Source organism: Stegodyphus dumicola, chromosome 8 (assembly GCF_044657685.1).
Source record: "Stegodyphus dumicola isolate Sdum_Otavi_A_Nest chromosome 8, ASM4465768v1".
NCBI lineage: Eukaryota > Metazoa > Arthropoda > Arachnida > Araneae > Eresidae > Stegodyphus > Stegodyphus dumicola.
In genome coordinates, this window is record NC_140775.1 from 32,504,415 (window position 1) to 32,532,391 (window position 27,977).

The 27,977-nt window shown below is 31.7% G+C and overlaps 1 protein-coding gene and 1 long non-coding RNA gene across 2 annotated transcripts; one reads left to right on the forward strand and one right to left on the reverse strand.

Annotated features, from left to right (window-relative positions):
* Positions 1-341: 341 nt before the first annotated feature.
* On the reverse strand, positions 342-27,823 carry LOC118196628 (uncharacterized). The gene is made up of 2 exons (XM_085821716.1): positions 27,672-27,823; positions 342-12,820 (listed from the first exon to the last, which is right to left on the reverse strand). The coding sequence occupies exons 1-2, from the start codon at positions 27,702-27,704 to the stop codon at positions 12,308-12,310; spliced, it is 546 nt and encodes a 181-aa protein (XP_085677842.1). The 5' UTR covers positions 27,705-27,823; the 3' UTR covers positions 342-12,307.
* LOC146995699 (uncharacterized) lies at positions 20,021-26,496 on the forward strand. Its single transcript, XR_015042529.1, has 3 exons — positions 20,021-20,118; positions 20,806-20,852; positions 26,205-26,496. It is a non-coding gene; the product is annotated as an uncharacterized LOC146995699 (long non-coding RNA).
* Positions 27,824-27,977: the final 154 nt, after the last annotated feature.

Here is a 27,977-nt window from a genome sequence, read left to right on the forward strand (position 1 = left end):
GAGAAGAGCTACAAATTTTCCCAAACAAATCTAAAAATTAAAATGATTTAAACCGAAATATAGATAAAACTATTATTTGCCATTGCATAAAGCTTAAGTTATTTAAAATCACTTAGAATAGCAAAATAATCCCCTTACACAACAACACTATTGGCATAATAAATATCCAAAAAATTGACGACCACGGATTCGCAATCATATACTACCACAAAAACACATCGACCATCTGAATCACGTGATTTTTGCGCTTCAAGGCCATTATATAGTGGGCTGTGTTTTAAAATAATGTGACGTCATTCATTACATTATTCACAACATAAAATTCCATAAAATATCATAAACAATAAAATTTTTATTTAAAATAAAAATGCAAAATTAAATTCATTTTTATTGTTTAGAAGTCATACATAATATTTAAAACACGGAATTTATGCATAATAAAACGCATTATTTAAAAAATAAAATGACAAAATATCGGTTACCATAAATAACTTGTCTAGCAATTGGTTTACCACAAGTTCTATCGCTCGCCAAAATCCGTGCAACCGTCTACCAAAGTAGCACCCAACCAAGGAGGTTAGAATAGAAGGAGGGAAGGTTCAACTCAAACGGTGAAGCTTGGCGGCCATGTTACTGTTATCGCTGTGACTTGTGCAAGGAAGTCTGTAATTGTAACATTTTTTTCCCTTTTCTTTTTGAAGCATGTCAGCTTATATTGCATATGGATGCACAAATAGATTTTCAAAAAATATTCCTGGGATTACTGTTCACTAAGTATTGATTTTCTTTTTTTATGTAATTTCATAAATATGTTAAAAAATATCACAATGTCATGTTGTTTTCTTTCCAGATGTGAAAATAAAAGACTTAATAATAATCGAAACATGTTAAATACATTTTAATGTTTTTGCTTACAGCTGGTATCTTCGTTCCTTAACATACAATGATATATGCTAGCATTTAAACTGTATAATTTGAACGCTTAGGTAAATCGTTTTATAATTTTCATGAAAAGTAAGAAATCAATTGTTACTATTTTTATGAATTGTAAATGTGTTAAATAAAGCAAAGCTTTCTTTTTATGTATTAATTATTATTCATTTTTAAGTTTTGTGAACTGTTACGAATATAATTTGTGCATTTGATCAAGATAAACTGTTCTGTTGTTAACCCTCTGAGCGTTATGACCGGGTTTAGGCGGTCAAGACGGCCTACCTCGAAAGCGTTACGGACGCTTCTAGGCGGTCACTGGAAAAGTGTTCGAAAGCGTTACTGACGGTTCTAGGCGGTCAGTGGTGAAGACCTCGAAAGCGTTATGACCGCCTTAAAGCGGCCGTGCAGATGTCCCTGCCCCCCTTATTTCTGGAACCCTGGAGATCTCTAAATGACAGTTCTCAGTAGGAGGCAAAGAGGGTTGCTCTTTTTCGTTTTAGACCGCTATGTTTAATCGCCAAGAAAACGCTTGAGCATGTAGTGGTTTATAAACAACCACTAATGCTCAAGCGTTTTTTTTGGCGATTAAATTATGTTATAAACAACAAACAAACGTGGACATTCTTCGCGAAATAAAAAAGTAGCATGTAAGCATGTTTTTTCAATACTCTCTTTAAACAGATAACATTTTCATAAAATAGCCTTTAGTTTTTAAATTGATTGTTCAGAAATATGCGAAATGCTCGTGAATTCAATTAAAAAATAGAATTAGGAAATATTTAAACAAATTTACTTATGGATATATAGATACATAATTAAAACCGACAAGTTATAAGTTTTAATTATTCGAGCGAACGAATAGCGCATTCAATTACTGCATTTAATATGAGTTATATAATTACATGTAAAGAATAACATAATTAAGCACTAATTCAAATAAAAATTAGCCATCAACAGTAATTTATAATAAGCGTATTTTGAACGGGTTTATGAAGCATAATCTAATTTGATAGTAAAAATAATAATGGCGAATTATTTATTCATTTTGGAACAATATTCGTCGCTTATACTGGTTTGATGAAGTTCTGTTCAAATTCATTTCAAATATTCCAAATCTTTATATGTACATTGATTTCAATGCGATTTTTATTAGAAAAAAATTCAATGAGTTTGATTTTCTTACATAATTGTAATTACATTGTTCAACGCAAAATAACTACAAGCAGAAAGGCAAATGTGTGTTAAAATTTCTGTATTTTGCTATATAAATTATTAAAATAACCAACCTACCGCCTAACAACTGAATGTCCGAAATATAACCCACCACTTTTCTAAAAGTAACAAATTTCAGTTAAAAAAAAAAACCGCAGTAAATAAATAAAACGAAATACTATTAAGAAAAGAAGCACGAAAATTTACTTTTTTATGTTTGCTTACTTTATTTTTAGTCCAAAGGGGCAATTTGCCCTGAAGGACTTTTAATTTCGCTTTGGCATTTTTCATTGAAAACTATAAACGGCGGATCCCTTTTCAAATTGTTGCCACTAAATTTTATCGCTCTGTATTATACTTAAAGAAATTAAATAATGAAGAATCTGCATGAATACGTATGTTTCTCGCATTGTAATAAAACAACGGTACCTAGAGCTATCAAAATTTCAAAAATGGAAGCCCTAATTTGAATTTGAAACTTGTTTTATTATCGATTTCATATTTTATAACACTTCAAAGAATTTTTGATTAAAAAATTAAACGATTTCAAAGCGAGTAATGTCAACACCGTACGAAAAAAATCCCATTTTTATCTCCAGCGCAAGAGACTCTAAGATACGCTCATTTTAAAATAATTTTGAGATATTGCTGTTGAACTGAACTTTGTGGTTTGAGTACGTAGAACATGATATTTAATGAGGTAACACACAAAACGTTAAAAACGCTCCTTTGGACGTAGTTTAAAATCTGAAACCTTTCATATTTTTATTTATTATTCCAAAGGGGCGTATTAGTATTTAAAACAATAGTCCTTGAGAGACTATTGTTTTAAATACTAATACTGTTTTCGTTTTTGCGTTGAATCACTATAAACGGCGAATCACTTTTCAGACTGTTGCCACCAAATGTCCCGCATTACATTTGAAGTAAGTAAGTAATGAAAATCTGCGTAAATGTGTGTATATTTCTGGCATTGTGATAAAAAAAAAGGTTTGAAAAAAGGCCATCCAAGTTTGAATGACGTAATCCTCCTACGAATATGGGCATGTGGAAGATCAAATTTGATATTATCGATTTCATATTTTGTGAAACTTAACGAATTTTTGAGTAACAAACTCAACGATTTCAAAGCAAGCAATAGCAACACTCTACGGGGGTGGAAACCTTTTTATCTCCAGCGCGCGGAATTGTGTACCGGAAATTCTAAATATATGCTCATTTTAAAATTAATTATCGACATTGCTATTGAACTGAATTTTATGGTGTAATTGCAAAGAACATGATATTTAATAAATAAAGGTACCACACAAAACGTTAAAGAAATGTCCTTTTGGACGTAATTTAAAATCTGAAACCTGTAAGACTTTTTTAAAAACATTTTTATTGTTTTTTGAATGTATGTTGTTTGCGAATGACGCAGTAGTCGAGTATAATTTGAATATATAATAATTATTTGTGGTATTTTTTATTTGAAATGCATATAATTCTCTAAAATAGTAGCATTCTTAGATTGAATATTGTCTAAGCAGGTGCAATGATATTTTAACTTCATTACCATATCAAATACAGTTTCTTTTTAATTTAAAAACTTCGTCAGCAGTCTGAAGCACCTTTTTGAATCATAGGATGAGTTTTACTAAAATTTGTAGTAGTCCGAATTTTTATAAGTATTCAGAATTACTGAAATAAAAAAAGCTAAACTTTTTAGAATTTCTTTATTAAAGTATTACATCTTAGGCCAGCAAGACCTGATTAGTAAAATCTGGGAAAGGATCTATGATTGTTTAATAAGAAGTAAAAAAAAAAAAAAGTACTCTAGGTCTAAGCAGTAAAAAAAGCTTGTCCCTCTATCGAAAATTGTCACGTATGTTAGAAAGATTTTGCAAGACATTAATATTTTAGCTCAAACATGATTTTTTTTTTTTTTAATTTAGTCTCTTGTTTTGGAGATGGTGTTCAAGCATTTTACCATAATTTTATTTTGTGTAGAATTTTTATATTTTTTATTGATCGCTGTATTTTTAACTTCCATAGCATAAATTAAAGAAATACACATAGCAACTTCAGCCATAAACAGATGACTTAAGAGAAATTTGTTTTGACATATTATGCGAAAGACTAAATAAATATTAAATGCTTTTGAAATTATGTGACATGACAGTAATTAGAAAACAATAACTGTAGATGTGCAAAAAAACTGTACTTATAAACTTCTGTATTTTTAAAGAAAGTACAAAATAGTTCAGAATAGCAGATGGCTTTGAGATCATTCAGTATTGTCATCGTAAGTATATTCTCTTCACGTTTAAGAAGAACTGCAGTAGTTCAGATTTGTCGTAAAAGACTAATTACACCCCTGGGGATTGGCGTACTTACGGAACGGAAAAACAAGCTTTGAAACATACTCATACAAAAGTCCTACCTTTTCTTCGACAGATAAATGACACATGTGATAATTTGAACTCATGCTTTCAATCACTTGTTTCCTTCTAACAAAGCGTCTTGGGCGGCTAGCAGGATCCTAGCAAAATCTTGTAATAGTCTCTTGTTTTAAATATGCTGTATTCGAACTCAAATTCAAAGACGGGCATTTAAAGATTTTATTAATGCTTTTTTTTTTTTTTTTTTTTTTTTTACATACGACGATTCAATATTTGTTTAAAAACTAAACACATAAATAAACTTGCATAGCAGATCAAAATTATGTTGCTGTGGAAATGTTTCATCAACAGTTATTAGTAGTTATAACAGCATAACTAAATAAGCCCATTTCGAAATATGGATGATATTACATTCATTATTTTTAATCTGAAACAATATCAAGTTGTTATTACTAGGTAAAATGTCTTAAAATAAGCTCACACATTATAAGAAAATTTTTTAAAATGAAAATTGGATTCACTTTCTTTCACATAATTTCTGACCAGTTCTTCCAAAATATTTTAAAGCTTACTTTACTACATAAAAGAAATGTCTCCATGTTCGTTGTTTTTAGTTAGTAATTTTAATTGGGGCTGTTATATAAGAATGCTATTTATCGTTGTTGTTGTGTTATAGTACTTATTTTATTGTATAATGTAAATTTTGATCAATTGGTTAATTTTATAATGTATAGAGGAACTTCAAAAAGAACAAAAGTAATTTTCACCGTTATAATATGTCCTTAAATGGTTCCCAATAAAAACATAGTTAACTAAGTAGTATACTACATTATATTAATTAATTTACTAACCAAATAGCAAAAACATTTCAAATTCGAAATCCATCTTTTTACTAAGTACTTTTTGCAAAGTAACAAAAATTCTAATCCCTTTGTTGTTTAAATTAAAGATAAACAAAAAATGTTGTTTTTTTCCCCATGAAATGCTAATTTTATGTTATTTGATAAATACCGGGAAGTGCAAAATCAAAATCCTGGCAAAATACATATACTTATGAATGAACACAGCACACAAACATTTCTTCACCCTAAGCACGAATACAAATAATATTTTAAACAGCTTAAAATGAATCTACTTTCAAAGTATTTAATTTGTGATAGATAATGACAGGTGAAAATATTTTCCAATATTACAAGATAAAATGAGGTTATTTCTCAAAAAGTTTCACAAATAAACTCACAAAATAAAGAACGCTTTTTTAAATTTTTAATTTGCAATACGTTAGATGCTTTATTGAAGAATTTGCAATAATATCGTTCTGATTTTCATTTTATACAAGATTGCCATCATGTTTCACTGATGAGCAACTTGCTAATAATTAGTCCAATGTAGAGTCCTCCTTCTGTTTTCTCATAAAATCGCCTTTGTAAATTTAGAGTTTAATTTAGCAAAACGTTTTCCACCTAAGTGGTAAAATGTCTTCGTAAAGGATTCCCTAAAGAAATCTGCCTTGTATTTATGTTGCATTTAGGGATATTTTCAAAAACACACGCTGCTGATTGTTATTTTTAATAGGTGAACAAAAGAAATATTTCTTTTAAGAAAGAATATAATTTAACTGCAAGCTATATCTTATTCCTAGATAGCGAAGCTTGATTACAAACTCAATTTTTAAAATACATTTAATTATCTTTATGTTTTAAAAAATGTCTTGTCTGGTATTTGGCCACCCACTTAACTTACACGTTGACCATTTAAATAGAGCACTACCAAATGGCACATTGAAAATGATCATATTCATCTCAGTGAGATGGATATGATTCGCATATCTTTTCTGTTTCGCATCTCTTTCTCAGAAACAAATCTACCTATGTAGTAGATTAATGTATAGGTAGCACACATTCTGTCACTGTCAGCCGAGCAGTAAAATCGCTGAATAGTCGCAGAATACCGAGTTCTGACTTAAGTTCGATTCTAAGAGAACGGGCTGGCTGCATGGGCGTTTTCATAGTTTTCCGCATATGTAACATATATACGAGCAGTTTCTTTAAAAAGTCCTGGGGCCCACCAGCGGCTGAGTGGTAAAGTCGCTGAACACTGGTAGTTCGGTCAGAGGTTCGAATCCCGCGAACGGGCTGGCTGCATGGGTGTTTTCGTGGTTTTCACCATGTGTAACGTGTATACGAGCCAGTTTCCCTTAGAAAGTCCTCCACGAAGCCATCCCTCCCCTTAGGCAGATAGCCCTCGAGGCTTTGCCGTAATTAAATAACCTAACCTTTAAAAAGTCCTCCACGAAGCGACCCTCCTCTTAGGCAGACAGCTCTAGTATGCTTTGATGTAGTCAAATAAGCCAAAACATTCTGTTGGCGAAAAAGCAAGATTGCATTTATCATGAATAATTTCTAATGCAAAAGTTATACTTGTCACTAAGGAAAGAATTTATTTTTGTGTAAAATTCAGATTGCTTGAATTTTAATAATTCTCAGAAACGAAACACAAATAACAAAAAACTAAAAAAATATTCATAATTAATTACGATATATAAACGATGTAATCATTAAGCATATTTTTAGTAAGAAAGAATATTTTGTAATAAATAAATGAAAAATATATTTAATACTAAAGAATCCTCTATATATCTCTACAAAGTATAAAAATTACAAATATTTTTCAAGGTGCATGTGTATATGTACCTGATAAAAATATTTACATTGTTTATTATTGTAGCGATATTTTTAACCAGGTGCATATTTTCCGTGAGGCCTTTTCCGGAGATTTTTTTTTCCCGAAATACATTTTCAGGATATTTTCTTGGCATTCGTTTTACTCAAGTGGTTAGATTAAAGTGTTATTTTGTATGCTGTGAAACCTAACTAGAATTTATTTTCATTCCATAGTTGCTTCACATAAATTTTCGATTTCATGTAATATTCAGTTTCATAATTGCACTATCATTTTGAGATTTACTATACTTTTCAGTTTTTTTTTATTATTTATTATTGTTGTCTACAACTACTTTCAATAAAATACTGATATGATATATAATAGGAAAATATAACATACACGCGCACACATGCTCACAAACATACATCACCATATATATACACAGTGTTTTGTATGTGTGGTTACATATATATATATATAGTTTACACGCAAAACAGTTTTAATAATTCCTACGAAAAATGTGATAAATTTTCACGAAATAAACTGCTTAAATTTATATATATATATATTGCGCTTTCCATAGTTTAACATAAATGAAGTTTTTAAAGGCTGAATTTAAATAGTGATATTACACTTTATATGTACTGTAATTACTGATGAAAGGATGTTTCTGAATTTAAAGCCAGGGTAGTTTAAATTACTAACAGACGGCAAATACACAACTTGAAATCAGAGTCTTTGGAAGAAGCAATAAATTTAGAATTTACTTCAGCTCCATTTCTCGTCATAGTTAACAAAATGAAAGAACTGAGAAAGATAGATAGCGGATGCTTTTTTGTCCTTGCACAAAGGTATGGTCTCCCATACAAAGTAGAAAATGTACAAAGGTGGTAAGCTTTAGTTCAGTACCCCCTGGAGGTATATATACGTTGAAGTCAACTTGGAGATTCCGCTATTAGGTGTTTTCTTTGAAAAGGGTAATATCTTTTTCAGCACATAACCAGAAATAAGAGTTTATGTTTTCATTACTTAATCTTCAAAGCTGTATAATTTGGAGCATCTGCTCGAAAAACTGTTAACTTATTTTTCATCATTCATGAAAAGAATACACACCTGCGTAAATGTCTTGGAGAAATAATATCGTTAACAATTTTGCTACAAAGAATTTTTTTTTTTTTTTTTTTTTGGTTTCTATTAACATCTCGATAATGCACGTAGTATATAAATACTTGCATTGTAACTCATATATAGCTAATTACAAGGAAATTGCATTGTAACTCGAAAATACATTTATTTTCTCAAGAAGCTCCTTTGTCCAAGCTGTTTACTTGTTTTCTACCCCCAAAGTGATTTTACTCTATAAAAGCCGAACTGCCTGATCTCATTCATCAGCCACTTCATCTATTCTGCTGTTGAGTTATGCGATATACATGCATACATACGTACGGACATACGTCGCGCTAAAACTAGCCATAAGTCCCAAATATAAAATTTCAAAATTTTATGTTAAGTTATGGGACATACGTACGTGTAAACGTCATGATGGAAATTTCCTTTGAAATATGAAAATCGAAATGTTTCGCAATTACGATACTTTATTTATTTCTCACAAGTCAAAACGGTGTCATAAATAACTAACTACTAATAAATTTATGATGCAATCTAAAGAATTATTTAAATCTAACACTTTAAACTGGAATAAACTTATAATATTTGAAAATTAAATATAAACATAATACTAAAATAAGTTGCGAATAATTTGTATTCGAAAAATTGGAACACGAGAGAAAAAAATTCTCACAAATTCCCTTTGTATATTAAAAAGTATTTCCTCAGAAAATAAGGATAAAAAAATGCAAGATTTATTTTTCACCATTATCGAAGCCTTAAAGAAACTGGAAATTTAAAGCATTTTACGAGTTTCTCTTACTGATGTATATTGATTAACTTTTTGTATTCGGCACATATCTTGATTTAAGGTACGAGTAATATATAGTATATGTGTTAGTGTGCAAATTATAAAGTAGCCAAATAGGAGATGAAATACTATTTTAGCAACCAGTCTCGTGACGAAGATACCATAGGGAGAAAAACTAATTTCACTCGCTAAATTCAACGGAGGGGAGAATTAGCTTAATTATATCCACATGGTAAGGGGGGGCCCGCTTTTGAAGCAGTTTGAGTAAAAATGCTTGCCGCTTTTGCGACAGACCTGGTAAGAAAACACGATTATTTTAACGTCGTTTCCTGAAAAAACCCGTAACGCTCGGGGGGTTAAAATGTTTTTGCTTAGGCTTACAAATTTCTAGGCAGCATAACGATAAACGTAAGTAAAATATTTACACAATTGAACATCTGAAAAGATATATCCAAAAATTTATATAGGTATATTTCTGTAATGTAGCTTAATTCAAGGTAATTTCTTTGAGATTAATAAACATGAAACGCGCATAAACTGAAATCATTAAATTCACATAAATCTGTTTTATTTTATTAATATTTATTTTCCTGTTGTTATAAGGTTGTTGGTTGTGAAAAGAATCTATTTAAAACTTTCATTTAAAAAAGCAACATGTTACCATTTTTTTAGATAATTATCTGCTATTAATTTCAGGTAAAAATGATTCTTTAATAAATTGTAATAATATTGCGAATAAATCAAAAATATCACTTCTTAAAGAAACAATTGGAAAGTATACCCAACAAGTTGCTAATAAAACCTATACAAATTCTTGAAATTATGCAGAAACATCATTTTTAAAGGCTTTAATGTTATGCACATGCATTTAGATTTCGAACTATTTTTTAATAATTTTCTGTATTTAGTAAATTACGGATATCATCTTTATAACTTTAAAACAAAAAACTAACAATAGCGAAGCATTTCATTATAAATTTAAGATATTTTTACTGGAAAATCCTTGCATGGAACAGCTTCGAAACACGTACGTTTCACTAGCGTATGGCAATATTTTGAAGTTACAAACATGGACGCCGCTTGTTCCGTGGAGTTTCATTCTCCGATAGTGGAGGAAACTGCGAACCCTCCCTCCTTGCACCCAACAAGGTTTGATTGGCACAATTACCGCCCCTACAAGGCGATAATTCTCCATTCCAAATATGACCGCCAAGCAGATGTTTCATCCAATGAGAGCAGACCGTAGCAGTAATGGTAAGCTTTTGTGTAGGCTACGGAGTATAATGAATAGAATATTAGGAGAATATTAGCAGAATATTAGGAGATTAACCAGTTGAAGGATGAACAGTACCATTGTAAATATTTTGATGGATAAGCAATGCATTTTCAAATGGAATACCTTTTTCATGAAGCATAAGCAAAGAGCTCTTGATGCAGGTATTAACATGTTCATTTTGTTCATTATACTCAGGTCTCTGAGGAATACAGTGAGATAATTTAATATCCAAGCATTTGGTAATCGATTCAAACACCAGTGAAGGGTATTGTGTGCCTAAATCAAGATCATTTCTGCTTTTCCAGGTACATATATTGTAATAAATGTGCTGTAATAGTTTCAGCAGTGAGATTTTTGAGAGGTAATAAAACAAGATGTTTAGAAAAATGATCTAGAATAATGAGGTCATGTCCACAATTTCGTACAGGACAACCAATATACACGGAAAAAAGTCATTTGGATATTTAGGTATTCTGATAGCTTTAAATGGAGCCTGTTTAGGAATGAAAGATTTGTATTTGTTACGTAAATGATACGGGAGATCAAAATTCTTTGTGTCATTATACGTACCCTTCCAAAAGAATCTTTCAATAAGATTTTGTACGTTTTCTGAACTTCAAGATGGGATATATGAGAAATTTCTCATTTTCACAGGATTTCAGTGCTAGTAGGACAACAACTAATTCAGCATTATTTCATTTATTCAAAACAAACATAATAAGCTTATTGAATCATTTATGAAGAAATTATGTACTTTTGCTGAATTAAGCAAGACAGGATTTTTCAAAATGTTGGTAATTTCTGAAGTACATGAATCAGAAATTTGCTGAGCAAGATTGCTGATTCACCTGGATCTAAAGTGAATTTGTGTTTCAAACAAGCATTGCAATCTAATGATATAGTATAACAATTAGCATTTGCATAACATTAGCCACATTAATTAAAGGTACATAAAAATTATTAAATTCAGCTATTGCATCTTTAGTACATATTAACACATCACGTTTGGATAAAAACAAACAGAAGAGCAAGACAAACAATATACACTGGCTGAAAAATTAAAATTGGACGAGTTAGCACCCAATTATTTAGACATGGGAACAAAATACCATTATTAAATCAAAACAATGAGAAAGCAAGAAATATTATCTATAAAATAACATACAATTAATATCATTGCTTATAAGGTATTACCCACACTGACCAATGAATTAGAAATGCAAGATCAATATTTTATTGGATCACAGTGAATATTACCCTACGAGAAAATTGACAGATGCATATTACCCTATGAGGAGAAAATTTTTAATAGCGTTTTAATCAATGGATCTTGGCCGTTACACTTAACTTTATGTTGAAACAGGTATTCAGTAGGTGATTAGCTAATTCTACTTTTCAAGACCACAATTTGTACTCATAATTTCAGAGGCAGCAGGATTTTATAGACTAAGTGCATCAGTTGCAACTTAACAAAATTTGCGAGATAATTAACAGTCTTATGCACATAATACCCATGCCTGCCTATGGAATATGCCTGCCATTCGTCAGTCATAATAGTTGGTTCCTCTGCCATGTGCTTCTTAACCAGACACTTGTTGGTTTCTTTCCTAAGGCCTGAAACCAATGACAATGAAATATGCCTAATTCATTTCTATTGAGACATAATTTCATGTTATGTCTCTCAGAACATGTTTCTGATTGAAAAATAATCCTTCTAAGACACTACAGACAAGTATCATCTCTGACAATTTCCTTAATTTAAAAAAAAATCCATCTATTCATAGCTCAAAAATTCAGAAAATATAACGTAGAAATCTGAAAAAATAACAATAAATAAGTGAAGAATAAATTACACATGAAAAAAAAAAACAATGAATGTGTAGCACAATAGTACCAAGTGCAGTTTGACGCGCAATACTGAAATTATAAAAATGTCAAAACAAAACTAACCTTTACAGTCATATCTTTATCAATTATAACCCTTTTTTCACACATATAATTAGTTGCCCATCGAGGACATACAATGAATTCAACTACAGAATTTATAGTCCACAAACAATGCGGTTTGGAAATCTTCTGCAGACTTTCAGTCAACAGTGGAAATGTAAAATCCTTTTTAGTAGCGGCAACATTATGTGCAACCAATGGAGCATTCTTTTTATTCACAGGCACATTTCTTGCAGCAGGTGCTTTTCTTTTACGTGACGGTTTGGATAAATATGAAGGCAGATTTGGAAAGATTGAGGGTATTGCTCCTTCTTGGAGTCTAGGGCGGCCCATTTCCAACTTGAATATTGTCCCATCGGACAACTTCATCTCGTAAAATCGTTTTATATCACTTTCTGCAAAATGATGCTCGCATACAACGTCCTTCTCTGAAAGTATTCGGTCGGCCAGAGGAATTGCATGTCTCCATTTGTCTAGCAGCACAGGATCCTGTAAAATATATTTCAACAAGTAGGTATAAATATCAGAATTCAGTTACATACAGAATTAAAATACTCTTGTTGTATGCAATTTTTTTAACGTGACTTTGATGCAAATTTAATATTTAATGATTAAAATTTAATTTGAAAATAGTAATGGCAAATTAAAATTTAAATGCAGCACTATTTTGCTTGAATAGTTTTACACATTCAAATTTAAAATCCTTGTGCATAACGGTTCTCACTGTGCAGTGTATCAAGATTTCAATTTTAATTTTTAACAGCCATTCAATTATGTGATTAGGTGGCATGATTTTATAATATTCATAACTTATTTAATATGCTGAATTTATCTCATGGATAGTGCTGTAGAAGTAACGAGAAATTGTGTACCCGTATGTATTCGTTACTCGGTGAACCAGTACTCGTTACTATCGTATCGTTACTCGTTACTTTGGGTAAAATCGATCGGTATTCGTATCCTGAGCCTATTTTATCGGTATAAGGCCCTAGGGATCGGTATAAGGCCCTATGCGACAGGGAGTTTTGCGTCGTATTTTTGGATACAAATAATTCACCTCCTTTTGTGGTGTCTCAGAAGTCAGAAGCGCCTATGGAAGGCCATCAGGAAAATAGGAAAAAATAAAATAAAAAATAAATAACGAAATAAAATAAATATTACAATAATAACATGAATTAGTAATTAAAATAATAAAAAATTACATATTAAAAAACTTAATAATTAAAATAATAAAAAATAGTGATTAAAATAATGAGTAATTAAAGTAACATAATAATTAGCAACTGAAACATAAAATACTTGTAAAATTTAACAAAAATGTAAAGACAAATAAAGATTTAAATAATTCTTAAATTTATGATGAATAGTTAAACTATTAAGTAAAATACCAGACCTTGTCTTATTGGCTTAGTACCTTTTCGTCCTTTCTCATTTCATCCCAGCTCCAAAAAGTGTCCTTTCGTTCGCTGCCTTCCCCCGCCAATTCCCTCTTTTCCGTTTTATCCGCTGTTTGAAAAATAGGTGTTTGCTTTACGATAAGACGAACGTCTGTTTACTTCAATTAAAATGGTTTAGAAGAGACGACTGTTTCTACTTCGACTTTGCTTTTGATTTCTAATACTATTTATTATTTTATGCAGACTAATTATGCTGAGCAGAAGAATGAATTTCAGACGTGTTCAGAAGGTGTTGTATCTGAATATAATAACATTTTTGTTATATAGTATCCATTTTTTTAATTTCACACATTTTTAAAGCAGCAGAACCACGGTATCACTATTTTGGCACACACACACCAAAAACATGTATAATTAACATTAATGTTACATTCTTTATTAAAAGTAATGGGTCCTCTTTAAATGCAACCATTCATGCTTTTTAGAGTATTTTACGTTTCGTGGTCTTAAAAAGGTGATGTTCACTACCAATGTTTGTCTATGTTCTCAAAAATACAGATCTCTTAGAAAGTGACCTCTTAGAGATGTCGTAATTAGATGATTTGCTATAATTATTTTCTAATAGATAACGGAATTAATGTAATTTAATGTCAATAACTCGAAGAAGCAAGTTTAAATACGGTTCAACAAAAATACAGAAGTATTTTAAATGACGAAAATATTCATATTTTGTCAATGTCAAATTTTAAAAAGAATTAATTTTGGACAAATTATGAAATCTAACTTTTAATGTTGTCTTCTGGTTCCTATATTTATAGCTGGCAAAGTTTTATACTCGTTATGAAAAAATAAAAATACAAGAAGTTTAAGTCCCATAGACAGAGATTGACCGGAAAATTTAATTTCAAAATTTGCAGTGTTTGATGCCATTTGTAACTTGCCTTCGGGTATCGCTTAATTAAGTTAGAATAATTCGAGTAAATAAATTTAAATGAAGTGCAGCAAAAATAAGCATAATTTAAAAAGTTATGCGGTATCCATATCAAATTTCACTTTTCATAATGACAATAAAACTTTCCCAAATACAAATAAAGAAACTGGGTTGGTGTTGGTGTATTTAATTATGGCAAAGCACACTAGGGCTATCTGCCTAAAGGGAGGGATGCCTTCGTGGAGGGCTTTCTAAGGGAAATGGCTCGTATAAACGTTACACATGGCGAAAACCACGAAAACACCCATGCAGCCATCCCGTTTGCAGGATTCGAACCTCAGACCGAACTACCAGTGTTCAACGACGTTACCGCTCGGCTGCTGGGGGGCTAAAGAAACTGGGAGACCGCATTAAAGATTAGATTTCGTTATTTGTCCATTATTCGTTATTTCGTTTGCTGCTTCTCCCCATTCCTTTCATCAGAATCGCTAATGACGAAAGGGTGAATTTCTAGTAAAGCATGTATATTGATGTTCATTATACATTTGTCACATTTTTGCTTTCTTTCAAAACAGCGATAATGTGGTTCTATTGCTTTAGAAATTCATAAAATGGCCTCTATGTTATAAAAACCTTTATTATTATATTCAGACACACACCTTTTGCGCATGTTTGAAATCCATTATTCTAATCAGAATGCCTACAGAAAATATCGAATCAATATTAGAAATCAAAAGCTAAGTGAGAATGAAGAGTAAGAGTCATGTCGTCTAACCTGTTTTAATTGAAGAAAACAGGTGCTTGCTTTATCGTAAAGTGAACACATATTTTTCAAACAGCGAAGAGCCCACCAGCGCTCGAGCGGTAAAGTCGCTGAAGACTAATAGTTCGGTCCAGGGTTCAATTCCCGGCTAACGGCTGGCTGCAAGGGCGTTTTCGTGGTTTTCCCCATGTGTAACTTGCATATGAGCCAGTTTCCTTAGAAAAGTTCTCCACGAAAGCATCCCTTCCCTTAGGCAATAGCTCTAGTGTGCATTGTCGTAACCAAATAATCCGAAACCGAAAAAAAAGGGAATTGGTGGGGGAAGGCAGCGACGAAACATCGTTTTAGAAGAATAGGCTACATAACCAAATTTCTATCTATACTCTGGTAAACAGTACATTATTTGCTCATCAAGGGCCTAAATTTAGATAATGCTTGGCTTGGTTCTTAAATTGCAATTTCAGCCACAGCCCCCAAACCAGACGACGTCTGGTATTTTATTTCATTACTTAGTTGTTCATCATTAATTTTAGAATTAATTAAATTTTCATTTGTCTTTACATTTTTATTGAATTATAATAATAATCATTTAATATTCTAGTTGTTAATTATTTTATTATTGCATTAGTTATTTTATTTATTTTTTATTTTTATTTATTTATTCATCTTTCCTGATGGCCTTACATAGAGCTCCAGCACTTATAATTTTAAAAATTAAGACCTGACTACAACCAACGATTGCGAAAATAAAAGTCAAGTAACTTACTTAGTGATAAATAAATAAAATAAAAACCAAGGCTTTTATTATATATATATATATATGTGTGTGTGTGTGTGTGTGTGCTTTACATTTAATTATAAGGATATATATATCTGTACTTTACATTTAATTATAATTTATTTGAAATATACATATTTACGTTTTGTAGTATTACCGATTGCAATAAAAAGGGAGGAGCACATCTAGATGTTATAACGGGCCCATATACAAAATTTCAACGTTCTAGAACTAATCGTTTTTGAGTTATGTGAAATGCATATATACGTACTTACACATCACAAAAAAAATCCCTTTCAAGTATCAACTTGAAGTCATAATCATTAGTCATAAGTATCAGCTTAGAGTAAATGGGATTACATTTTAAAATCCGTTTCTGGAAAAAAAAAATTGTTTATACGTACAGATGTCACCCAAAAAATAATTCACATGGATTCTGTAATCGTCAAAAATGGATATTTCCGTTGAAATATGATACCCAAAATTTTTTCTCGATTACAATAATTACTTTCTTTTTATTTCGTACAAGGAAGTAAAGAACTTATATTAACCTACATATTCTTATTTAAACAATACCTAAGTGCAGTATGTAAATATTTCAAATCAATAAAATCTCCCTATGGCACGCTCAAGAAAAAAATCAATAATCATCTAAATTTTCAAATTACAGACATAATATGCGCTATAAATCTAAATGTAAAAGCAAATACAAAATAACGCTTTACGCTATCAAAATTGATTATTTTCTTAAATATCAACAACTAAACAATATTTCAACTAAAACACATAATGTAAACAAGAGTTTGCCCGATGAGTTAACCAAAAAAATTCGAAATTATCAATGAAAAATGTGGCACTCGGGTATTGTTAGCAAATGTATCATTCGTATTCGAACAGCAACCGCATCATTCATATTCGCATAGAAACCGCATCATTCGTATTCGCATAGCAATCGCATCATACGTATTCGAATAGCAACCGCATCATTCGTACTCGAACCGCATTGTACGACAGATGCGAGTAACGAACAGGTGCGAGTAACGAAATGAATTTGTGAGTACCGAATCGGTACTTCGAATCAACCGATGTACCCGTTACTCGGTAACGAATACATGTGGTTTGCTCCAGCTCTACTCCAATTTTTCATTACACTTATCTGCTGTTATGTTTTCACTCAACCATGCAAGTGAAGTTAATTTTAAGCAGCACAATGTTCATTTCCATTTATTATAAAAACCTACTTCAAACGGAAAAGAAGGGGAAATGAGTTAATCTTCTTTTCTGTAAATGAAATAAAGAGGCAAATATTCCATCATTCTTGCATAATTCCAAAAATTTGTTTAACTTTAAAATCTCAGGATTGCCTGCTTTCATGCACGAAATGCTAATGCACATAAGTTATGTGAAATATTTAACTAATTTCCAATTTAATGTTCTGTGAAATATTTAACTAATTTCCAGTCTATTACTTTTTAAATACCCTCTTATTTACTAGCAATCCAGACGTTCTGTAAAGTTATATAAATTCGTCTGACTGTGATCAGGCATGATATAAATGTTGCTCACCTTTGGAGCTCTAAATATACTTGGATTCTTAATTCCCAAGCTTTTATTCTTCTGCCTAACAGATGTATAACCACTGTTGCATCCAGGGCGAAGCAGGTTGCATTACAAGAATTACTCATAATGGAAATTGATATCAAATCAATATTTTCTGTATTGCTGCCTATGTCAAATCCTACGAAAAGTAGAAAAGCTAACGATTGCAGCGCGCTCTATAAATAATGCGACAAAAGTGGACCATTTTTGGGAAAAGTTGTAATACCAGTTTCCCCTCTTTATACTGCGTGGTGTAGGCTTTTTGACACTCGACCATGGAACTCTGGGATAGAAAGTCGAGGCCGGTTGAGCAATGAGAGGCGCATGCTATGTTTGATACTGAAAATCGTAATCGAAAAGCGGTTCGCAGTTTGAAATGGATCCGTACGACGTCGAACGTTTACCTGAAACATGGTAAAAATGCTAAACGTACGACTGGTTGCGCAGAGACCATCTGCGCATGAACATGCCTCCAATGTGCCATGCGAATCGAGCGCCATTTTGTTCTCGAACGTGGTGGGATCAACGAGATAATATACTGGTAGAGAGCGTATTGCAACCTGCAACCGGTTCCAACATTAGTGTCACGTGACTGCTGCGCGAATTCCGAAAGTGCGGAAATACTTTACATTGCTTTCTATGGGACGAAAGACTGCTGCTCTGCTTTAAGTAAAAATGGTTATTCGCTGCAGCGCCTACGGATGTAAAGAAAGTTTCGTGAAAGGAGGACTTGTAACCTTTCATAGGTAAGTTAAAACTGCATAATTTATTATTTTATTTTCAATATTTTTGTCATTTTACTATCTCTGTTGAATTGGTTGGAAAGTTTCAGCCATATTGTATAAGAAAATTGCCGCCGTATATGACATTTTCAGCATGTATTATTAGCATCAAAATGTGTTAAATACTGTGACACTATTTACTGGAATCACCCTTTACAAATAATTGAATTTTATATGTTTTTTCCGTGTATTCCGTTGAAATAGAAAGCTGCGCCAATTGGCGTTAACCTTTTTTTGCCAAGTCGTACGCGTTTTGATTTCATAAACAATTACTGCCTGCGATAAAAAAAGAAAAACGCTATTATTAGCATTAAATTATTGAGAAAAGATTGTGCGATATGTTTTCTTTGTTAAAAAAAAAGCTAAAGATCTTGATTCATGCAACATTGAACATAAATAGTTAAACAGCATTATTTTAAAAATCAGATTACTTTTATAAAGCTCAATGCTTTATCATTATTTTCTATAAAATCAATTAAAATAAAAATAATCTGGATTATAATTCTGTCTCATCTACGATGCTGTTAGAAATTTATTGTAATTGAAAAAATGTGATGTGAAAAACTTACCATATTTTAAATAGTATTTAAAAAAAAAAGGAGAGTGAGAGAATTTTTAACTGTAATATCGTTTTGATCCTAATAATAAATACTGAGTTGAAGTTTGTTACCGTTTGATACATATTCAATATAAAATAATTTTTATAGTTAATAAGATGTATTGATCCCCCCATGACATACACATGAGTGTAGAAATCAGTAATTAAGATTGCATTATTTTGTTCCAGTAATATAATCTCAAGAAAAGAAAGGCAATCAATGGCATAAATACATATAATACAATGTGATTTTCTTTTTCTCTTTAGGATGCAATGCATTAAAATTAAACGAGATTTTTTTTTACCTTCACAAATATTATAACAGTAATGCAATTAATTTTTTAACGTTATTCAAAATTAAAGTTTCCATCTCAATTTTTTTATTATTTATTTTAGATTTTCTTCCTAAAATTATTTAACCTAAACATCTTAAACAATGGTGAAAATCAATTGTTAAAAATATAGATAAAATATTCAGGAAAAAAGGGGTTCAGTTATATCTAAATATAATTGTAAAAAATCGAACAACCTAATTTGAGGCCGTTGTCTGCTGACAGCTAGCAGACGGATATAAAATGTACTATCTGCCATATCAAAAGCGGGCCAAACTGGCGATGAACAGCCTAAGCTATCACTCCCCAAGAGCATTAGTCACGTGGTATATGTTGGAGACACCCTAGCAGACGAATTCTCTGTGGGTGAGCCGTCTACCTGTTATATGAAGTCGTTGGGTGGGATGGTGTAGTGGTAAGTATACGAGTGATATCTATTGTTCCAAATTTTAAGTTGAAATTCAAATAAATTAAAATTCTAGTGCTTTTTCCACTTAAATGAAGTCTTTTTTTAATTTAATTGTCTTTTTGATTAATTTTAATCATTATTTTTTTTCTTGCACAGACCGCAATTATAGGCATAATTCGTTTTCTGCTGAATGTATAGGTAAGAATTATTTTTGAGTTTGTAAATATTTAATTAACTTTGAATACAAAATTATTTATGAATTGTATATAGTTTATTGGTTTGTGTGTGCAGTTAAAAGGAAGAAAAAAAATTCGTGTCATTTATGTACTTATTCACCCATTTTTCTTATTAAATACTGCGAAATGTAATATATTCTTGTATTTCTGTGTTCTTTTGAAGAAATATACTCATTTTTTCATGTTCTCTTTGATATCGTATTAATAGTAATGTTAAATATCTGGCTGAGCAAATATTTTGGTTATCTGCGCTCAACTTTCCAGACGATATTGGAAATCAGCTTTAATAATGCATCTAGTTGAACATGCTTAGCCAGAAACATTAACATATTAACTTCAGCCGAGCTAGAGCGTGTAATATTAATACCAAAAGCCTAACATTCTATGTACATTTATTGTAAGCAATTCTAGTATTATTCTGTTATTTGTAGCGAAATTAAAAATTGCAGCGGCAAGAAGCAGTAGCTTTTGCCGTGATGGTTGTTTTGTTATTAAGCCCAGTTAATGTTCTCTTGCCTGTATGCAGCGTGGTGTGGGTATGATATGGCTATTCTCATTCTTGATTGTAAGGTAAAATTTATAATTCATTATTTGCTTAAATGAATAGCTTTCAATTGTAATTATTTATGTTAATTCATTTTTTTTAAAGCAAACTGGTGATTGCGATCTTTTTTCCCTGAATTTCTGCATGTATAGGTTAGTAAAAACTATATTTGTAATTATTTAATTTCGGTACAAAATGTGTGTGAAATGTATATAATTTGTATGTATTATTAAATTTCAGAATGTAGTTGCAGATTAAATAATTACATGGTTCTGCTCGATTCAGGGTAAGAAATGAATATGGTGTACTTCAAAGGTATTCTTTCAATGCTGTGTGCATAACTCTATTTTCTTATTCAAACGTAATTGTATGGTGTGGCAGTGATATTGATGTGCCTTTTTTTTTTTTTTTTTTTTTTTTTTTTTTTGTTGCTTATGTACTTATTTACACAAATTTCTTATTACATTCTGTGAACAAATTTATAATTTTGTTGTTGTTATTGGATGAGCATTGGTGCTAAATGTCTAGCTGAACAAATTAATATTTTTCTTAATATCAGCAAATATTTCAGTTATGTGTTCATTTGGCAGCATTTACTGCAAATCAGTTTTAATGTTGCTTCTACTTAACCAGAAACATTAACATCGAAGTTGACCCAAAGTATGTTTTGCCAAGAAGCTAATGTGTGCTATTTTTGAGATTCTGGCCATGTCTAACCATATGCTTTTGCAGTGCCTTTCTTATTTTTTTGTCTGCCATGGTCCATATGATTTGTTTTTAGGATTACAGTATTTTTAAATTGTTAAACTTGTACTCATCTTCAAACATGTCTTTTCACAACAGCAATATGGTAAAACTACATATTACTGTCCAGATTGGCGTGTTTTAGAAAATCGCTAACTCATCATATCGCTGGTTACAAATTTGAATTAATTCTGTAAACATGCAAAAATATCTATAACAGGACTTCAAGAAAAACAATGAAGAATCACCCACTGCTTGGCGCATTTTTAAGAATTACGCATCATCGGTATCCATGCACACATCGACCAATTTTTTACTTGAAGAAACATCTTAGAATTGCACAACTGCAGAGTCGTAGGCGAGAAGTTGAGTATGCAGCTGAAATCATAGAATGAATGTCAGTTTGTGTTTGCTTCACTGTGTTTCAACAGTTCTTGTGTTAAGTTGGCATTAAGGTAAAAAATTACAAGAAGAAAGGTTCAATGTAACCTTTGTATGTATTTATGGGATTTTGTCTTTGTAAGACAATGATTACAACATCAACAAATACATTTTAAACTATAGGAAAGCTCGTTCTAATAATGTATTGAAAAAGTGGAAAATGAGGGAAATATTTTTATTAATTACAGCACTGTAAAGTGGGAGGGGGAATATAGTAATCCATCATTGGCAGGTCTTCGATAAAGCAACATGCATCATAATAATAATCTTTATGACTAAAGGTAAGAATCAGCTACAGTGCAAAAAAAAAATCCCTATTCTGTTTTGACATTCAAAGTTAAAATATGCATCAGATGATTGTATAGTTCATTAATGCCATATATTTTGTAAATTTCACAAAACTGGATCAAATTATTTCGTAACAGTAGTATATAAATTTCATAAAGTTGCCAGCTGGAATGTCCTCTGGAGCAGGATTTTTATTTTCTTTTCTGTTTCAAGGGCAAACTTGCTAGCAAATTCCAATCTGTGTAATTATGTCGTATATTAACCCATTAAATGCTGTGGTGCTCATTTGGTTATCATAAACAGTCAAAAGTCTTTAATTTGGACTCTTCGGCGATTTCGGATTATCGTTTTTTTTTTTTTTTTTTTTTATTATAGCTCATCAGTTTAAATCTTTTAAGGTGGCATGCAGAAATTATAAAATTAAAAATATGAAATAAAGAGCAATTATGATCTAAAGGGTATCAAAATTTACAAAAAAAAAGTTTAATATTTATTTGTTTACTTTATTAAACTTTTCTTTCAACGTGCGCATGTGTAAAGCATACATTACGCATAGTTGAAATTAGAAAATTGTAAGCAGAAAACTATTTCATGTGTATTCATGATATTTATAATGATGAATTTGATTTAAATCATATCAAAGACGGAGTACATTGAGATGAAATACTGCATTTAGTGAGGAATTATAAGCCGAATAAAATAAAAACATCTGCCTTGAAGATAAGGATAGTGCTGACAGATCAACTTCCAGTTCATTGTGCACTGCAACGTACGCCCCCCCTCTCCCGCAGAGCAGCGCGAAATTGATAAACAGATTTCGGAATGGTTAGAGAAACAAATCACCTCTCTGTCACTTTCTTCATGCCTTTAACCATTTTTTTGCAGCAATTCCACTTTTTGTTTGATGGACATCAAAACATGCTTTCGCTTGTAAATCCTTTGATATCTCCAGAATCGGAAACTGTTTTTTGACATAATCGAAAGTTCAAGCTTACTTTTTATAAAATTGCTCTAACAGTCTGCAAAAAATAATAAGCCGGATCCAATTAGAAGAATAAGGAACAATGCGATCTGCAACATTAACTGAAATAGATAATTTTAGCTTAGCTTATACCGTCCATTATACATTAAACGCATATGCGCATGCGTTTAAGCATGTGCAGAAAGTTTGTAGCTTTGAGGTCCGGATTAAAGACTTTTGACTGTACTTTAAGCCACCTAGTAACACAATCTAGCTATCTCGGAGGGAAAAAATGGCAACATTCAACTCATCCACTGAATGTCATTTGTAGAAAACCTAAAGTGATTGCTACCTATACGCTCTTATGCTGAGCTCATGTTCATTTCCACATTCCACTCTCCTCTTATCACAAAAGCGAAACATGTGTTTTGAAAACGGATTAGACATAGTGGATTGAGGCTAATTTTGGTCATTGTGATTTTACTATATTATTAGTGAGTGTTGATTAAAGCGGTTATTTACTTCTAGCAACAGTCCCTGCTAGACGGGACTTTCCTGAGAAACAAATTTTTGGTAGCACTGGTTTAAATGGGAGGATTCTTAGAAAAAAAAGAATCCCACCTAGCTACAGAAACAATGTAGTGGCTATGTGATATTTCTTCAGACCTCGCCAAAAACGTCTCAGCTGAAACTGTCCCGGGTAGAAATGAACCAATCAGATGAAAGTTCTGCTTCTGAAGGATCACGTGGTCCCAATCTGAGTGATAATCGATTATTGTTTGCCGTTGTCTTTGTAATAAGTGAAAATGGTAACCTAGCTACATGGGTTTCCTGGAAATGTGCGGGTTCTGAGAATTGCCCCTTTCGTCATCCAGTTCGGCATAGCCGAAAGATAATGTAATTTAAAAAATTAGATAATGCTTTTTTTTTTTTTTGGTCAGTGTAATTTGTATAGATGATGGACACAAATTCATAAAGCCGCATTTGGAGATTACAGTTGATACTGAGTAGAATTTCAACAAGCATTTTATGATTGCATTGTACAAGAAAAGGCTTGAGAAAAGCTTTGAAAGAATTTAAAGATAATATGGGATTCCCAGAACCTCTGTAATTCTGCCTTTGAAGATGATGGCAATGATTTTATATACGTGGAGCTTCCTCCACAGCAGGTTGATGGAGTTTTCTGATGATGGACTAGAGGCAGAATGAGGCATTGCTAGGAGTGACAAGTGTTATTTAAGATTCTGTGCTTAGCAATGAATCATTACGGGCATTTCAATAGAGATTAAAAATTGTCTTCAGTTAGTCATTTATCTTCAGTAACATACAAGAGGATGCTGAGCAGGCACTGGAAGCTGTAGACACACTAATGTTTGTGAAAAATGCAACACCATGAAGGAATTGTCGGAAATGAATGAAATTTATTCCGCATATTACCGGTAGTGATACAAGTAAATGATCACATTTACAAACAAACAAAAAAAAAAAAAAACGAAAGTTGGAAAATCAGTACTTTGGGTTTCTGTAATGCTGAGCGAGAGCCTGTACACATCGTGGCATTGAATCGTATAGATTCTGAATGTAATCCTGGGGAATGGCTTTGACTTGATGTGAAAGTTCAGTTTCAGTGTGTGCCCCACTAGCTGTACATGCGAGTCGCTGACCGATGAAATCCTAGGCATGCTGATTGAGCCACATATCTGGGGAAGAAGTAAAACCTGTTGTACCTTAAAGAAGGCTTGTGCACATGCATTTTTTTTTCCCTAAAATATAGTGCCTGGAATGCATCAAATAATGCATAGTCTGTCATCATTATACTCCAGATTGTAGCAAGATTTGTTGGAGAAAGCAACTTGTTGCCACAGAGCACGCCATGCACTGAGTTGCAGTGCTCACTGAAGTCGGAGGCATATGTTACTCAGCGACAGGGCAATCCTGCGTAGAGGAACCTTTGCACGCAGTTCATGTTGCAGCAGACAGCGACGAACACTTGTAACCGTGCTGCAATATTGTACTAACATACGAGAGGATGCTCTACAATCCATCACAGCCATGCAAATGAGGTGTTTGTCGTTCTGTGCTGTTGTGTGCCCCATTGCCAGGATTTCACCTTGTTTGGTTCTCGCTGTCCATTTCTTCCAAACATGCATCACTGTTGTGGCATTGTGCTGCATGCGGGCTGTGATTGTTTGATATGAAAGTCCACCCTCTTGCATACAGACAATGTGGCCTCATTCAAACTTGTTGATATGGCATCCTCCGCTGTTAACGAGGCATACTGAGCACAAATTAAATGTTCACTGCAGACGGAGGATGTTAAACAGATTTCAGCACAACTTTACAGTCCTTTACGACTGCCAGTTCTCATTTCATGCATGCATAATCCCTTTGTAATTCTAATCATTTGTATGTCTTAACTCACTTTACATTTCATGTAAGTTTGGTTCAAAGTGCATAATTCCTTCATGGTTGTGATTTTCACAAACATTAGTGTATATTAGGTAGTCCTAACTAAAAAAGCATCTTGAAATAAAAGTATGCAGTTGTCCAGATCAAATGTTTATTTTACAGAAAAATATAAACAGCTTATGCATACATGCATTGTTTTTATAGGATTCTGATCATACCTGAATAATAATTTTTCACTAAGTTGTATTTTACAATAATTCTTTCAAATAAGTAACAGTTACTTATCCATTATTTTCATTAAAAGAATTTTGTATAAATTTTGTTCTTATCAACTAATGAAAGGGATGTATATGTATTAATTTTATAAAATTCATGTGAATGTATGCAAATAAATTGTTTATAAATATCACATAAGTTTATACCTCCTTAAACCATTTTCATGTGAAACAGAAGCCTTATTCATAACAATATAATCAAACATACCAAGGTATAATTTTATTAAGACCCTGAGTTACATCAGTATGAACTTATGATGGAACTATTAGAACAATACTCATCATGAGTTGAGGATTACTTATAATTTGTCAGTAGGCATGTATGAAAATGGGTTTTGTAATTAATATTGAATGTATAACTTTTTCTTTTCATATAAATACAGAAGGATTTCATGTCTGCAGATAATGTATTACAAGAGGCTGTTGTGTGCCAGTGGACAAGCTGGTGAGAAGCTGAACACAAATAGCTTGAATCCTGGTGAATGGACTGCCTGCATAAGCGTCGTCATGATTTTTCCACGTGTAATATGAATGCAAGCCAGTTTGCCTTAAAGCATCCCTTCTTGGAAAATATCTTCTAATGTTTCATCACAAAAATCAGTCAAAAACTGTTTCTCATGATTTGAAAAATATGTATAAAGGAAGTCAAATTTAATTGATAAATTGTGCATGCTGAGATTGTATACTATATCATATACATTTTTAATATATTTTCTGTATCTCTAATGTTGAGAATTTTGATGTTTTAATTTAACCCTGAATAAAATGTTAAGTACTATAAGCAAAGTAAGCAGTATTGTATTTGATGTCAGAACAATATTTTTTTTATTTTATACTTGTATATTTTTGCTTATGATTGGAATTTTAGTACAAATTATTTTGGCATGACGTGGCCTGTTCTCATTTAAAATGCATTTTGTATTTTTTTCTTCTGTTATTTGCTTTATAATAGTTTGGCCATAACAACTATGGATGCCAAATCAACATGTATGGGAATAACTGTATTAAATTTTGAGAAAACCTTTAGGTGTCATTTATTATAAAGGTTGAGATGATTATAAAGGTTGAGATGTTTTTATAAATTCATTCATTCTTATCTATTTAAGAATTATCATTTAACATAAAAATATGAAAAAGAATAATATATTATAATACTAAATAAAATATACTTATATATATATATATAAATTGTAGAAAGCTCGCCTAAAAGTTACCAAGAGCTGCCGCTCCAAAAGGTTAAAGACGTTTTCAAAAATCAATACACATGAAAAGCAAATCATTAGACATGTAAAACATAAATACAATAAAATTAAATAACAGAAAAAGTTAAAAAGTAAGCGGAAAATGGTAAATTAGCCCAATTCGATATCCAAACAGGCTTTTCAAGGGAAATTTCATTGTTTGAACGTTGAATCAAGCTAACCCCATTACGCGTTTCGCCGAAACAGACAATTGAAACTTTTACGCTAAAAAATTTTTTGACAAAGTGTCTTGGAAATTTTAAGTCTCAATTCTCTGTTCCAATTTCCCGACGCGTCCGCTTAGAAAGACACATTAAGGTGTTAAAATATGTAAATCAAAATCAAACTTTCTAAATCTAGTCTAAAATTAAAATCAAAACGAAAATAAATAGCGATGAGCTATTAGTCCTAAAAATACAAATACATTCGGGCTGGGCCTGCAAGCTTAAAGATTAACAATTTAATTTTTAAATTGTAGATTTTATAAAACTGTAAAAAAACCTGTAGTTAATAATCAATATAAAATTTTAAAAAAAAAATTGAGAAAAGAACAACTCAGTGGGTCTTGCTAAGACCAAGAAAAAGTTGTAACAAAAGAAACAAAAAACTGACCTTGGCGATGTAAAGCTGTCCCTCTGAAAACATGTAGTAAAATGGCTGCTAACTTTAAGCGTCTTATTTTTGGATGACGTAGGTAGGGGGGAGCGAAGAGTTGTGGGCGTTTAGCCAATGCGAAGTGATTTTCGTTATCTGTAACTCGTCTCCTATTATCGGAGGGGGCCGGAAACCTCGTGAATCGTGTGAAGAGCTCAAAAAATGGCGCTTGGCTTGTAGAAGGATGGAAAAAAATTTTTCGAAGTGAAAATGGCAAATTCAGCTAAAACTATAAAAACTTGGCCATTAAAGCATGAGAAAAAG

Coding starts and splice junctions, on each gene's coding strand:
- LOC118196628 (XM_085821716.1), bottom strand. CDS start 27,704: ATGTTTTCAGAGGGACAGCTTTACATCGCCAAG. Junction 12,821..27,671: donor GACAGCTTTACATCGCCAAG/GTCAGTTTTTTG, acceptor TATATTTTACAG/GATCCTGTGCTGCTAGACAA.